The sequence below is a fragment of the Drosophila suzukii genome, chromosome 3, assembly GCF_043229965.1.
Source record: "Drosophila suzukii chromosome 3, CBGP_Dsuzu_IsoJpt1.0, whole genome shotgun sequence".
Taxonomy (NCBI): Eukaryota; Metazoa; Arthropoda; class Insecta; order Diptera; family Drosophilidae; genus Drosophila; species Drosophila suzukii.
In genome coordinates this window covers 79,208,343-79,224,867 of record NC_092082.1, presented here as the reverse complement: position 1 = coordinate 79,224,867, position 16,525 = coordinate 79,208,343, and the positions used below count along the sequence as shown (strand labels likewise).

General features: G+C 38.3%; 1 protein-coding gene across 3 annotated transcripts in view; it reads right to left on the bottom strand.

The window, feature by feature from the left end:
• Positions 1-16,525, bottom strand: part of beat-Vc (beaten path Vc) — a 48,029-nt gene that overhangs the window by 14,557 nt on the left and 16,947 nt on the right. For all 3 annotated transcript variants that reach the window (XM_065866386.2, XM_070995604.1, XM_065866387.2), the window contains one exon: positions 1,912-2,071. In XM_065866386.2, coding sequence (XP_065722458.2) covers positions 1,912-2,071 — 160 coding nt within the window. The remainder of the gene's footprint in view (positions 1-1,911; positions 2,072-16,525) is intronic.

The following is a 16,525-nucleotide window of genomic DNA, read 5'->3' as shown; positions in this document are numbered from 1 at the left end:
TCTGTTAAGCCAGGGTCAAAATTTTAACCCATTTTCATGTTCGATTTTTCCGTATTTCCTATGGTTTTCAGTATGGGAACCCAAAACTGTACTTCTAAATACCCTAATTTAAGTAATTTTATTCCGATCTCAACGTGGGATACCTCTTTGTTTTTGTGGTTGAATTAATAATTGAATAATCTGCGTTCATAATTTCTAGTGGAAAAGTAGGAACTTTATTTTTTGTAAGATTTTTACATTTTAAAATAATTTTATGGAGGCAAACTAGGCTTAAAATCTCTCCGGCCACTGTTAAAAGCAGTTACATATACTCAGACAAAGTCGAAGAGGGGAAGGCTTTTTCAATAGTGGTTTTTGCAATATTAATCACAAAAACCACAATAAAGAGCTATCTTTTGTAGGATTTCTTAGTGCGCGCAAATACCAAAAGGGTCGTTAGGTCGATTTGTTGTCCGTAAACACTCAATTTAACAAATAGAAAAGCACGGCCGAACAAATTCAGAATTACACTCGAAATGCGTGTATCTTTTGTGGCGTTTTTTGTTACAGATGGAAGCAACCGCAGTGTCAAATGCACATGAATAATTGAAGCCGAGTGCAGACCGCACAATCAAAACGTTCACACAAAAGCGTAATTGATAAAAGCCAACTGCCTACGGCAGTAAATTACTGGGAAGCCATCCCCAGAATCCGCCCCTTCTGCCACAGCAGTCCTGAAATGCCACGCCCCCTCGCGAATATGTCAAAAACAATAATTTGGAACTGGGCATGCCAATCGAATGTGGTCGCCAAAATGCTTCAAATTTACATGGAACCTTGCTGCAGTGGGCGTGGTTGGCAGAGTGCACTGAGCTATACGGAAATAAATCAAAATTCTAGAAATATATTTGTCATTTTTTTTTAAAATTAGGGGGCTTATTAAACTTGGAAAACAAAAAAGGTTCGATTTATTTATAGTAAGATCACCATTTTTAATTAACCTAATTTAATTGTTGAATTTATTGAGTATTACTTAATAGGGGATATCATGGATTTCCCTTTCCCGAATAATATTTAATTTAAAAACAAGTAGTGTGTTCACACAAAGGCAACCAACATATAATACAACTTTCAGTAAAAACAAGGATAAAAATTAATTTTTTTCGGTAACAGATTATGAGTGTTATAAATGCAAGTGTTTTTGCCAAAGTGGGCGTGCCCGACCATTTGGCAAAGCCCATAAACCGTTAAATGGTTCTGATATTTGGCATAAATAATAATTTTTTCCCGCTGTCCCACATCACCATATTTGTAGCGGGCTTTAAAAAATCAATAACCAAAACATTAAAAAAGAATTGTAATGCCCAAACACACACCTTTGTTAAAAATTTCACGCTCGATTAAGTGCCGGATGGAGAGCATGGATCTGGGCTACGGTCGCCGGTTCCTCATATTCCGGCCATATATGTTGTATATGCGGCAATGTGCAACAATTAAGCCAGTTAAATAAAAGCCCTCTTCGCACATATTTGGACCCGATATGGCAGCGTCACCTGGCCGCAATTGCAGGCGGGCCATAAAAATCCATTTCAATTAAGCATTTAAATTAGTTGCGACACTTTCAAGCGACCCAGCCCACTTCCATTATTTTGTTTTTATTTCCTTTATTTTGTTTTGTTTTTTTGGGGCAGGGGGGACTTTACTTTGTTGCGGACAGTGTTGCAGTTTCATGACGTTTTCAATTTGCGCCATAAAATCTGCATGAATGCGCCGGCACATTTCGCAACTCCCAATCTCCGGGGCTCCCTGGCGACATTTTATTATTTCAAACTGAATGCCGAAAAATATTTTTATGGGTTGGGGCTTGGGAGTTCGGGTTTGGGAGGGACCGTTTTTATTTGCTCTACGGCCGCAGCCGTTGGGTGGGCTCACCTGAAAAACTCGAGGCCATCCTTGTACCATTTGACGGAGTTCAGTGTGCGATTGCCCATCGCGTAGCTGCAGAAGAGCTTCGCCTTTTGGGCCACGTCGATAATGCGCGGAACGGAGAGGTTGGACAGGTGCAGTCCCTCCGCGGGCACAGGAGCCATTCCTGGAACGAGGACGCAACCAGTGCAACTCAGTATTAAGGAAATAAAATCGGGTATCAAAAAATACATAACTTATCATATAAACTTAAACATTGAGAAATTATTATACGGTTTTAAAAATAATATTGCTTTGCTTGGTTAAAAGATTGAAAACCTTCAAAAGTATATTTCAAAATATAACTATACCAACTATTGTCAATAACGAAGAGTATACCTTAATTTTAAGAAGTTTTAATAATATTGAATATATATATTATACATTAAGATAGGTATGGGAGTTTTATAAAAAAAACCGGTTATAATATAGCTTCTTTGCCATCACTGAATGCAACCAGAGCGGGAAGCGATTCCATAGGTATTACTCGGTAAGCTGTTGATAAGTGCGAGTATGCCACGCGGGTGGATAAATGGGTGATTCGATTCGGGGAAGGGCGGATTGACCTGCACATGAAAAACTTAAAATAATAGATTTTGTTTCGCTATCCGCGGGGATTTTATTGTTTGTAAATTGATTTTTTGATCGCTTTTTTTAATCGAATGGTGAGGTGTGAATGTTGTATAGGGTGTGAAAAATGTTGGAAATAGCCTATAACATTTTTAGTAAATATATCAGTGATATTATTTTTGAAATATATTTATAATAACTTTTCTTACTTGACAGAAGTGGATTTATATTTTTTAAAAACCATAAACCATTTTAAAAATCATTTCGAAAATATAATTTGTCATACAAAGTTTACCCTCGCAGTGTAGCGAAGAAAACCCTTTTCCAAAGGCAGAGGTGCCAAAAAGGTCGACGCGTCGTTAAAGCCCCGACTTTGGGAGCTGACCCGTGGCTCGACCTTTACGCCTTCACACTTTTTGCGGTCGTACTTTGCACATTTTTATACATTTACTTTTATTTTTATTCCGCGTCGCCACATCCATTATTGCATTTAAGCCGGACCCCGCAAATGCAGGCCATGAATCAAATGCCCGACCCGTCGGCCGACGTGGGTATTAATTAAGTTTATATTACTTGGCCTGATAATAAAAATTATACAAACGGACCAGCGACGAGTGGGCGTTGCTTTTGCCCCCTTTTTGCGGCATGTGAACTATGAACTTTGGCTGACCGACAAAATAATTAGCCCGGACTACAGGACTACGGCCATCTCTTTTCGTATATATATATATATATAGTAGTACCTATCTCTCTCCTATTTTTTCACACGCAGCCAGCGGAAGCAACAGTTTTTCGTTTGTTTATATCCCAGAGCTTTTCCGGCGGCCAGGGAGGAGTTTTAATGGCCCCTGGGACAACGGCTTGAACGTCGGCTAATTACAACAAATAACAGACAAACAGAAATTAACTTATGTGCTACATAAATTAGCGATGTAATATGACTTTTTCTGGCTGCCCCCGCCGGATGCCCTGAATTTATTGCCACGACAACTACGGGATGGTGATGATTTTGGTCCCCAAGGAGGCGAAACGGTGACTAATCCGCGTGACACAGTTTGCATTCCAAACAACATAATGAAATTAAAGCATTGCGAAACGCATTATGTCATTGGGATTAAAATGTGAAATTTGGCTAATGCTGCGCGGAATTATTTGTTGTTTATAATTTATTTTAGCAACACGAAATATTTCCTTTACTTGACAAACGTTTTTAATATTTCATTGCTATTTCTTTTGTTTATAATTTATTTTAGCAACACGAAATATTTCCTTTACTTGACAAACGTTTTTAATATTTCAGTGCTATACCTTTTATTTGCGGTTCCCAAATGCCAAGAACAATTCCTAATATTAATATAGAAATGGGTTTTAAAATTGTATTAAACCACTAGGTGATTTGACCTGCGGTCTTTTAAATATTTGCATACTTTCGTTTAACCTTTTTTTGCCATCTCGTTTAATGTTTTTTGGTTGCTCTTTGGCCATTTGTAATCATGCTTTGTTTGCATGCGAAATTAAGGCCAGATGACATTTGCGATTATGTTGGGTTGGCATATTATTTTCGTTTTTTAATATGGTTTTGCTGATTTAACGGCGGATTACATTTAAACGGTTTTATTGTTTATGTCGGTGTGTCGGATAGCCCGAATAGTTTAAATTGCCGAGGGCTTAGAGCAATTTGCCACTCGGCACAATCTTCTCGACAAATTGCTTTATGTGCGCATTCCAAACACATTACTCATAATGACAGGCAAAAAATACGATTAGCCTGGCGAGGCAATTAACATGCGAGACGCATAGAGATCCTTTGAACGGGGTCATTAACCCTCTCATAAGAAATTCATTATCTTTTTTGACGGTAGAAAAATGTAAGAAAAATAGTGGCCTATTAATTTTTATAAGATTACTATTTAAAAAGATTACGCCATTTATATATTTGAATTATGTTACTTTAATTATAACTTTCAGAACTGTTATCCTTAGAATTTATGCTAATACTTTCTAATGGTTTGTATTTTGTTACTTAACAATTTTAGAAAAACTCGTAGTCTTTTTATAAGTTTATTTAATGAACCACTTCCCTTATGCATATGCCCAAAATTAAACCACATATGTGCACATAGGGTTAAATCTGTATATCCGTGAAAATGACTTGGGCTATTCGTGATCAACTTGCCAGCCGCTTGAATGGTCTACCTCATATCCGGTCCCCGCGATGGCCGAAAATCTGGCCTAAGCCTCTTTTGGCCAACTTTGCTTTGGCCGTCGATGCTCCAGTTGCCCTTGACTGATTGTCGGTCAGTTAATATCACTCAAGCATGCCGTGGCGACGAAGCCTCGATGACAGACAGACCGACATAAGGACAGCTGACCATGTGAGCCCGGCGATGAGTTGGTCAAAAACAGGGCATTTGGCTCAGAACCCTCGGCATTCGGCTTTTGGCTCTGGGATCTGGGCTCTGGGCTTTGGGCTCACATGCGATGAGATAATGAATGCGTTGACGTTCAAGGATTTAATGTGCCGAAACAATGATGAATTAGTGACGAGACAGAAATTTCTCGAGCGCAAAATAATGAGCATTAGGCCGTTGGCTTGCCGTATCCTCGAGGACATTCATGATGGTCTTCCTTGGCAAACATTTGGGCTGGGCCATTGTGCGGACAATTTGCTTTGAATTTACTTGATTGTTGGACGGAATTTGGCGCCATTTGTGTTCTTTTTTCTCTAACAGCACATTAAATTCACAAAAAAAAAAAGAAATAGAATTTGAAATTTAAAGAGAAGCTCGGGACTATTTTCCAATTTAAATTTTTAATGGCCTTTACTGGCCAGACAAAGTGAAAGATCTTCTTGCTTGCCGTGTTGGGTGAATTTATCTTTGTCATCGCCGTTGACATTGACATGTGGTAAGGTCTTCTTTTTTGATGATGCATTAATTTAGTAAGTGTTCGGTAGTAAAGCTGTATAAGATCGGTTCCGAGGCCTTAAAATAGTAAGCTTTATTTAAAAAATCTTTAAAATGTAACATTGGCAAAACCCTTGTACAGATTTAATACACATTTTGTAATCTCAAACTTCCTTGGGCCTCCACAATTTCTGTCTCTTAGAAAGTTTCTTGTTTGATTAGCATTTGCCTAAAAGCATTTCACATCCCCCACAATTCTCATTTAGTTTCCGACAGTTGCTTCTGGTTTTCGTAATTTTAAAGAAAACGAGAAGTGAGAGCTCAGTTACATGATTCGTTACGCCCTGAATGGAATGCATGCCTCGAAATTTTCTTGTTAGTTTTATGCTGAGCCACACAGGACTACCAGGACTATTTTGTGCTTGTCAATGCCCTGCATCTCCACCTCAGCCCCTCGAAGTCCTGGCCCACTTTTCCGTGTCCTATTTCCATCTGCCCCCCATTTCCATCATAATTTTTTGCTCAACATGTTATTGCTGCTGCTGCTGAAGTTCTGCACATTTCATCTTGGTTACATTTACTTTCCCTTTCCTTGGTTTTTCCTTCTTTTTTTTGTTCTTCTGAAACCATATATTCTCCCTGTATTTTAGTTAACATTTTTAGTGGCTTTCGGAGCGGGCGAACAACAAAAGATTCATCATCTTTTTTTGCGCTTCTCGGATAGTTTGCTGGCGGGTCTTAAAGCAGGGGCTTTAACGTGGTGTATCGGATGGTAAAGTGTTTTATTTTGTTATTTTTTCCCCCTCTACAGCCAGTGTTTGCTAGTTCCTGACAGTTTTATACACTTGGGAATTGGTGGGGTTTAGTTTTTGGGCATGATACGAGTTGATGGATTGCCCGGCGCCTGTTTTCTGGCATGCCTTCGATTCCGGAAGGTTATCTCTTACTTGGCCGCTGATTAAAGCCAGTCCAGAATGAACTGAACTGTTATAGCATTATGCATAAATTGCGAATAAATATGTAATCAGATGAGCAACTTTTCTGCAGATGCTCAGCGGCTGAAAAAAAGAAACTGCATACTTGCAACTATAAGATGCAGCGAGTCGACACTTGATTGCAGGCGCAGAAGGAAACTCGTCAGGGAAAAAAGGGAAAGGGGGCGGTGAAAGTTCAGCGGAAAGAGGGGGGCGTGGCCAGGATCGACCGAGCCAGCCGGCAAGTAGGTAATAGTTTCAGGTAAAAGCCTGTAAACGAGCAAAACTGGCACAAACGAGCTGCAAGTTGAATGCAGACGAAGATGACGATGATGATGGCATGGAGAAGCTGAAGAAAAGCGCAGACTTTTCTGAACCGAATGGGTAGTTTCCTTAAAAAAGAAATGCTTAAATATAACAAGCCCTGGGGTAATATAAAAATATAAATATATCTTAAAAGAATATTGTTAAATTATTTAAATCTTCCTCAAAGACCAAAAGATTAAAAAGAGAAATCATAGTTTTAGAACAAGCTAAACATCGCAGTATTTCTGGCTGTTACTATAAAGGAAAACCTCTTCAAAAAGAACATATTAAACAAATATTGTGTCAGAATCGTCTGAAGATCCAAAGAGACAGGATATTATAGATAGATGTAAATTCCCCTGTCAGCTTATAAAACCCGATACAAGCGTATCAAGTGACTCTAGAGAGGTGGAACATAGGGCAACTCCACAAGGATGGCCAGAGATCCTTGGCAGCTGTGGCAAAGGCAGCACTAGTCGTTGGATATAAAGCCATTCAGTTGGAAACTGTTTGCCGGTGCCAAGTTGCCGAGAAGGGCTCAAGGAGCAGCCACTCCTAGTCCATTTCCATTCCCAATCCCATTTCCATTCCCACTTCCTCTTTTATTTATTACATGGCGTATACGCAATGCAAATATTCCGCAATGCATTGTTTATGCTCCTGTTTCGCTTATATTTTTTTTACCCTTACTTTCCTTTTTTTTTTGTTTCTAGCATTTTGTGAGCTGCTATTTTGCGCTGTCTGACAAATTCGGTTTCTGCTTAAATTTATTTCCGCTCTGAGCAATTTTTGCGATTGTTTGTTCTGCCTTTTGCATTTTGCATTTTGCAACTTTTTTAATCATTTTTATAAATTCAGCGCTGCAGTAACCTTTTTCAATCCGCAATCTGCCGCTGCCATTCTTGGCGTTCCTTTTGCTTTTAATTAAAACGAACTCTCAATACAATATGCTCGGCTCTGGCAGAGCGACGCTTGCCTTTTTGTTTGCTCTTAATTTTCCTCCATTTCTTTCTATATTTTTTAAAAATTTTTTCCCGGAGTTTTTCCTTGTTTTTCGGTTTTTTTTTTCGGCTTGGTTTTTGCTACCCGTAGATTTCCCACGTCCCATAGTTTTGGTTGTTTCTACGGTCTCCACAGACGCTGGGGTATATTTATTGTGTGTATATATGGATGTTTGCTCGTTCGTTTTGGACAACAAAAAGTTGCAAAACTAAAATTAGTAAACTGGGCGGTGCCGAGAGTTCTGAGTGTGATGCGGTGGCCTATAAACGGGGAAATGGATCCCAAGGAAAAGTGTGCCAACTGGAGAAGTTATGGGTGGAAATTGAAGAATGGCCCAGCAGCCGGGCATATTTCAATCTTCACATTTTTTACCATGTGCTAATTGCTAAACAAAAAAGGGAGAGCAGAAAAAACTCACAAAATTTAAAAATTATTCTATGATTCAGTTAATATTTGTCCTTTAGCCCGTGTTTTTGGAGGGTTAGCAAGGCTAAACTGTTGGCCTAAAGATCATTAACGCCTGGCAAAACGACAAGGAGGAAAAGCAAAACAAGGCCAGAGAAGAGGACACTTCACCTGCCACGAAGGAGTAGCGGCCAACTTACACGAAAAACTGCAACAAACACTCGGCGAAACTTTTCTCATTTAACGTCGACTCAAACTGAAAAGCTACTCAAAATCTATTTGAGTTGCCTGCGCTGCCTGGGACTTTTTGCAATGGAATAAAAACCATTGGACACTTTCGCAAAACTAATAACAAAATATTAAGTTTACACAAATTCAAATAAAATAAATATAAAATAAAATAAAAACGGAGCAGGGGAAAAACTTTCGCCTGCAATTGACAGCCATTAAAGTTGTCCGACTAGCGGGCCAATATCAATTTTAATGTTCATTTTCAATTGCAGCGTTTAGGGCGTAAAACTTTTTGCTGGCATAAATATTATTCGAGATTATTTTTTTCAATTTTTTTTAGCAGCCATAAATGTCGCAAAAGAAATGTTGGCCTGCATATGCTGTAAGGGAATGTGATGAAGGGGAATTTGGTATCCTTAAGATACTTTCACATCAGCGCAAATGTCGTCGCATAATGTTTAAGAAAATATATATTTTTGCCATTCGATGCAATGTCGCTGCGTTGTTTTTTCCACATCGTCTGCTTATTTTGCCAAAGTCAAATATTAGCTGAAAAGTTGAGAAAGTTTTCTCAAGCAATTTTGCGCTTACATTTTACGGAGGAGCAGCGGCGGCATCCCGGCAACTTCACGCTGGCTCCTGGTCTATCTGTCAGGCATTTCCCTTGGTTTTCCTCTTGGTTTTTCCTGGCTTTCCACTGGGCTTCCCCAGCTACCCCGCCTCCATCCCCGCCCCACAGATCCTTATCCCGAGCAGCTGCCTCGGCATCCTTCTTGGGTTTCATTTTCCCCCAAAGTGCATTAAAAAATATTGTTGCTGCATGGTCGGATACGAACAGCGCGTATCATTTTTGATAAAATTCATGGTAATTGTTTCAACTGTGAATTTATCGAAGTTTTTCATGTTACGCACAAAACTTTGCCAAAGCCAACCACTGAGACAGAGATCCCGAGATCCCGAGAAGTAGGAGCAGGCATTGCTTTTTATGGTTCAGTGGGGAGAGATGGAAGACTCAGGAACGGAATGGAGCTTTTCGGGCGGATTGAATGGAGAATGGATGCTTTCGACATCGACACGGCATTGCTGTCAGTTAGCTGCCTCAGTTTGACTCCTCCACCCACCGACCCACAGTCTGCTTCAATAGTATGTGGCTGTCTGGCATGAGTGAAGGGGAAATTAACTCTTTAAATTCAACTCCGGTTTAGAGGATTCTTTAGAGCAAAATTTAAGAGCTTGGAATTTAAAAAGAATATATTTTAACAACTAATAATACAATTTTTGCAATTATTAAATGCTTATTAAAGCAATAAATCATATACTACAAAACTCATTCAGAAAATAGTGCTTATTCTGTCTTTACAAATTAAATAGCAATAGATTTGATTATACTTCAAAGGTATACCTAAAAATGATTTCTGTTTTAAGTATAGTTATACCCGTTACTCGTAGAGTAAAAGGGTATACTAGATTCGTCGGAAAGTATGTAACAGGCAGAAGGAAGCGTTTCCGACCCCACAAAGTATATATATTCTTGATCAGGATCACTAGCCGAGTCGATCTAGCCATGTCCGTCTGTCCGTCTGTCCGTCTGTCCGTCTGTCCGTATGAACGCTGAGATCTCGGAAACTATGAGAGTTACAATACTGGGATTAGGCACGCAGATTCCTGAGATTCCTGCGCAGCGCAAGTTTGTTTCAGCACAGTGCCACGCCCACTCTAACGCCCACAAACCGCCCAAAACTGTGGCTCCTACAGTTTTGATGCTAGAATAAAAATTTTAACTGAAATGTATTGTTCTCATCAATACCTATCGATTGACTCAAAAAAAAGTTTGCCACGCCCACTTTAACGCCCACAAACCGCGAAAACCTGTGACGCCCACAATTTTCATGCTAGATAAAAAATTTTAACTGAAATGTATTGGTCTCGTCGATACCTATCGATTGATCCAAAAAAAAATTTGCCACGCCCACTCTAACGCCCATAACGCTTAAATCTGTATACCGCCGGTAGGTGGCGCATTTTAATCTCGCTTTGCTGCTTGCATATCTCCATATAGCTGAGTAACGGGTATCTGATAGTCGAGGTACTCGACTATAGCGTTCTTCCTTGTTTTATTAACATGTTTTACCAAAACAAGATAAAGAAAATAACTATAAACAAAAAGTGGAGTGAGCTCCATAGTTTTAAAATTTAAATGAAAATCTAAGGCTCACAAATTTATATTTTCTTTTTAGGGATGTTATAGGCTCGCCTAAAGTACTTGAAATCCAAGTGAACTGTCACACTTGCAACGTTCAGAGACATTTGTTTGTTTTTCTGTCAGACACCATCCCATGTGCTACCTACCCAGTTGCATATCTCTATCGTAGATCGAATCCCCGGTGCCAGTTTACTTTGATCAGAGTTTATCAGAGGGAAAGACCCTTAAGCCACATCAAAAAGAATAGTAAAGTTGGAAGTTTTAATTTGGAAACCCAAACCCAAGCCCGAAAACCCCCAGCAAACTGTCTCGATGCACAGGGCCACAACATTTACATTAACTTCTGACCTTATCACAACAAAGTCAATAGAATCAATTTGGGCATCCAAAGAAAACAACAGGGTAATGCTTATGGCAAAGGGGCAGTGCCACTGCCAAATGGGAATGGGAATGAAAATGAAAATGGGAATGTAAATGGAAATGGAAACAGTACCGGGAAAATGGAGTTTGTCTCACTGGCAGGACATACAAACAATTGTGTGTATCATTGGCAATAAAACAAACACCAAAGGTTCAAGTTTCTCAACCGAACTTGTGTACTTTTGCATACAGATGCGTACTTATGGGGCTCAGTGTGGTCACCACACGTATTCCAGGCTCTGGGGGACAGGAAAAGCTTTTTAAAAAAAAGGAAAACTTTAACAAAAGTGCAGGACTGCAAATCGAAGAATATTTAATGTGACAGTACACTTGGGCAAAGAGCCATATAAAATATAGAAATGCCACTTAAAGCTGTTGAATTCATAAGTTAGAGAACATTTTAAAAGCATTATATATAGATTTTCTTTAAAAATGAATACAATTTCTTAGCTAACAATAGTTTTGTAATTTTCTTAACTTAAGAAGTAGTCTCTTATTCATTGCTGCAAATAGTTCAGCACGCATGCAGTTATTCGGAATTGCCACCTTATTGAATTAGCAATGGGGGATAAATAAAGCGAATGACTTTATCATTGTCCCACACCCTCCGAAGCATATTTCATTGTAAATTATTACAAATGTACGTGGCTCTGTGGCACATAGGGAAAATGATAATACAATAACAGCATTGGGGCAAACTAAAGTAAAATTTAAACATATTTTCTCCCTCAGCTGGGAGTTTTAGGTTGTAGGAGGTGGATGGTGATGGTGTACAAGGCTACGTGGCTTTCTTGATTCAAAGTTATGACTGCTCAAGACGCGGCCGGCGGCTCTAAAATTTATTGTTCGCTACTATGAAAAACTGCTGCGAACGTGGCCCAGGCACTTGGCTGTGCAACTACACGAGATTATGATTAATTGTTCGGCGCCCTCTCTACAAACCGAACACGAAGCAGCCCCCAACCACTTGAGTTTACAGTGAGGCATCAAAGGATTAAACCCCTATTCGAAACTACAAATATTAAAGTAAAGGGTTGATCTTAAGATGGTTAATAGCAATCGTTTAATGAGGACTTCATTAAAAAGGATTAAATTAAAATATACTCAAACTATAATTATTATAAAAAACATATAAAGGAACTTGGGATAAAACCAGTTCTTAGCAAAAATTAATACTGTAGTGAGAATATTTGGTAAGAATATGGAAGTTTTATTTTTTCTGGCTTGACCTCTGCATTTACTCTTCAAATTTTAAGGATAGTCTTATATATATAGAATTAATAAGCACTTCTTTCATGACCATTTTCTGAATACTAAAAAATAGGTATACTTACAAAAGAAGCATAGTCATTAGTTAAATAAAACTATCCTCATTTTGTTTAGTTTAGGGGTTTCACTGTACCTACAGTGGGCGTGGCACGTGTGACACAAACGCGGTCGATGACACAAAAAGCATGCAGCTTGGGCATAAGGCAGCTGCTTTGGCTCAGCACATAAATATAGGGTCCACTGACAAAGCCAAGGCATTAAAAATTAATTTACCCCCGACCAGGACTAGCTTACAGGAAGCAAAAAAAGAAGAGAAATAGCTGGCGCTAATATTTCACGCTCATTTTTACGTAATTTAAAAACATCAAATATCCAATTAAACTTGCCACAAGCATTCATCCTCAATTTATAATAATTACAAACTAATTAACTCTGATCCCTCGTCCGGGCAACGCGGGCTGCCATCAACCGCAAGCAATGCCGAAAATGCGAAAATAATTATTAACAAAAATTAAGCGGAACCCAAAATCCAGCTCCTCACCATGGCAATCCAGCTGAGAAATGAGACGTGGAAAAAATGTTTAACTTTCCCAACAGAATTAAAGCGGACCACAAAGCCAAACTTATCCCCCCGGCAAAAAATGACTTTTCGGCGGGCCGAGGAAATCTGTTCGCAACTACGGCTCATTATAGACGCTGTCCTGTTCTCTTCTGTTTGTTTACTTTAAAGCGGGGAGTGAGCCAAAAAATGTTGCCAGAATTTGTAAAGTCATGGAAAATCTACCCTGGGTTTTCTATGCCCTGCACTAGGAGAAATTTTGATATTTTTGTGGGTAAAAATATTTAGTTAAATGCACAAATGCTTAATATTGGTTAATAATATAGGCGAGTTGCCATACTATATATATATTTTTTTAATGAAAATGTAATAGCCTTATTAAAAGTATGGAAGGTCTGTAACTACTTTCTAAACCATTTTTTAAAAAATCCTTGCTATCAATATCAAAACCTCAAGATATTTTATCTATATCTTAAGATGTAATATTTCATCAGCAACCATTAATTCATTTTTTAATATTTTCTTAAATCTGTGAAATATCATTAGGAAGCAAGGATTTTATCTGTTTAAGAGCACCTTTTTGAGTAGAAATTTCCCCCAGTGATGTCCTTTTGTCCAGAGCCCAATGCACGTGGGTGCAAAACTTCATCGGCCACAATAGGACGTCCTGGATGGAAGGCGGCAGGACTATGGGGAGCCTGAGCATGTGCGTAACGTTAATGGAATTAGAAAAGTTTTTAAGCAAAGCTGAATATATGAGTGTGATTTTGATAAAAAGTCCCTCACTATGCCGGGAGCATCGAGGTGCGTATGTACGCTGGCGTAGCGCAAAAATTGCGTAATGAAAAAGTTTTCCGTGTTTTTCACCCTCCTTTGGAAAAGCCCCCTCTTGGCTACCACTTATACCCATACCTTGGAGATCTTCTCAGCACGCATATGGATGGGCCGAGTATTTTTCTGACATTTTCCCGACTTGCGGCGAAAAATGGTCCAAAAGTTTTTGGCAAACGCAAATCACTGTCAATGGCAGTCGTAGCTTTGGCAAATAACCAAAATTCACGGCTTGTTTGAGTGGGTCTCCAAATCACAATGCATTATGCCCAAGGCTAGAATATTCCAATAAAAAAACTCGGAAAAAAATGTAGCACACGTGCGATTTTTGAGAGATTCAATAAACTTAATTATTGGGTATAAGGCAGGTAGCCCCCGCACATAATTGATTCAAATTGGTAAGCCGCTTACAGAAACTTGAAATTGCTTTCTGAACCACTTTTGTTATGGATTCTGGGATAATTTGTTTCGTAACATGCTGCTAACTTTAACTAATAATAGGCTTATATTTAGTCCATTTAATTTTTAAATAATGTGTTATGGGGTCTTGCTAAGACTTTGATTAAATGAAAAAATCTCAAACAATTAGATTTAAATAAAAAAGGTTGTTCTGGAAGAAAATAGAGCAACTTAAAGCTTATTTTTTAAGAAACTTCTAATAATGAGGTAAAAGAAATCTATCTAATTCTTTATGGCAGACAATTATCTGATCGAAATATTTCAATTGTCTTCCAGTCAATACCTCAAATCAATTACTTCCCACATTAAAGTATATTTAACTACTTGTTAAGATAATTTCCCAAAGCGTCGAAACAATAATTCCATTTATATGCTGCCATTAAACGGAAGTAAATAAAATTAACGACTTTTTAAATTAAACCATTTGATTTTACTGCCAAAGTTTGGACATATTTTATGGCCACTAATGCAAATCGAAATGATGCAAATGGAACTTGAGCGGCATTTAAAGCTTTTCCTTTGGCAATTTCTTTATTTTGGCCTTGTTTGCGTGTGTTTTTCATTTAGTTTCCGACAGCTGTAACAGGATACCGATTCCGGAGATGAAATAAAATGAGATGAGATCCGATTCAAAAAGTTTGCAAAAGTGTTGGTGTTGCTGCACACATATCAAAGTGCGATATAAAAAATCAAATTTATATTTATGGGTCGGCGCCAAGACATCAGACGGCTGGCTGGTCAAAAGAACTTTGCCGCCCGGCCGGATGGCATTATAATTTCAAATTTTTCATTCTGCCTGCTAATAAGGGATTGCACTCGGGGAAAAATATTATTTTCTAAAATGCCATTTTTAAGTGGAAAACTTTTAATGTACTTAAAAATATTATATTACCTGTAACCATGTGGGAAAACGTTTAATATTAAGGAACTTTAAATTTATTCGGTGTTTATTTCCGACCTAATATAATAACCCTTTGTTAATCAGATCATTTATAGTTTTATAAGGGATTTCCAGTAACTTATAATAAAATAAATGGGAATACTTAATTTACTTATGAATTTATTTTAAGTATTGCTTAGTTAGAAAATAGTATTTTTATCTATATTATTTTGTTATTGATTTTTTTTCTCCGTTTAGATTGAGAAGTTGAGCCAGACAAACGAGCCGTTGGCCTTCAAGTCTTTCGTCCTTCCGTCTGAAAGTCTGCGTGTAAAATTATGCCCGTTGTCTGCCCAGAGGCCATTACGATGGCATTCGATTTCGATTTCGTTTAGTAGCAACAGCGGCAAGCTGCTTTGGCAACACTTACAACTTTCGACAGTTCAAACGGCCGCGGGGTTGGTCGGGGAAAATTGTGGGAAAATTTCGGGGAAAATCCGGAAAGAGGGAGTGAGTAGTCAAGCGCGGCGGGACACATAAATCATATTTTCCAGCTAGAGTGGTTCAAGGAGCTGCCATTGATAAATGGAAAGGATCAAATTTAAGCGGAGCCGTGTTACAATGATTTAACAAAGGACAAGTGGCGAGTACAAATAAATATTATTCCGTTGAATACGATTTGCATTTAATCGATGAAGCTCTTTAAGAGCAAATAAAGTCTATCATTGAATTTAATTTGTTTTTGGTAAACTAATAAAGTGTAATACGCAAATCTTTGATATGAGAGGCGACAATTTAATCTGTGCATTATTAGGTTGAATAAATCGTTTGAGAACTGCATTCAATAGATGGACAACATAAACCAAATATTGAACAGCAAATTAAAGAGATTGATATCCTTAGAATTTGATGACACAAATATGAGTGCAATAAATAGTCTTGAAATATTTTCAACTGAAATGGCAAAATGCACATGTTTATTAACCACCATTAAAGACTCAACTTGAAATGGACCGATAAACTAATTGTTTATGATTCTCTTTGCAATAGAAGCCACGTTAAACGAGGGGCTAAATTTTTTATATGGTCATTAACATTTTCCACAGACCGAAAGCATTTTTCCATTCTATCTATCGTTTTTTCTTCCCCTATATTTGTATTTTTTTTGGCGCTGTGTTTGCGGTGCTTAACTACATATCGATGTGAAAATGGAAAAATATGAACAGCTGGTTTTTATGAAGCTCGCTCAACTATTGCCAAGTAATCCCCATTGTTATTGATATCATTATCATTATTATGGTTATTTTCGGGTTTTTATGGCCAAAGTTCTGTGCTAAGCTTGGGGTCTCGCATAAATGAATTTAATTATTTCGGGGAATTCCCCATTCAAGCACCATTATTCCAGCCCAAGTCGAATGCTCAGCTGTGCGATGGCATTAATATGGATGCCGGCCGACCTGTTGCCTAATGGCTTAACAAATCTGGCTGAATTGCGGGAATAATTACAATTACCACGCGGCGTATACGCAACAACGTGTCGTGTGTGTGTGGCGGCGTGTGTCGGTG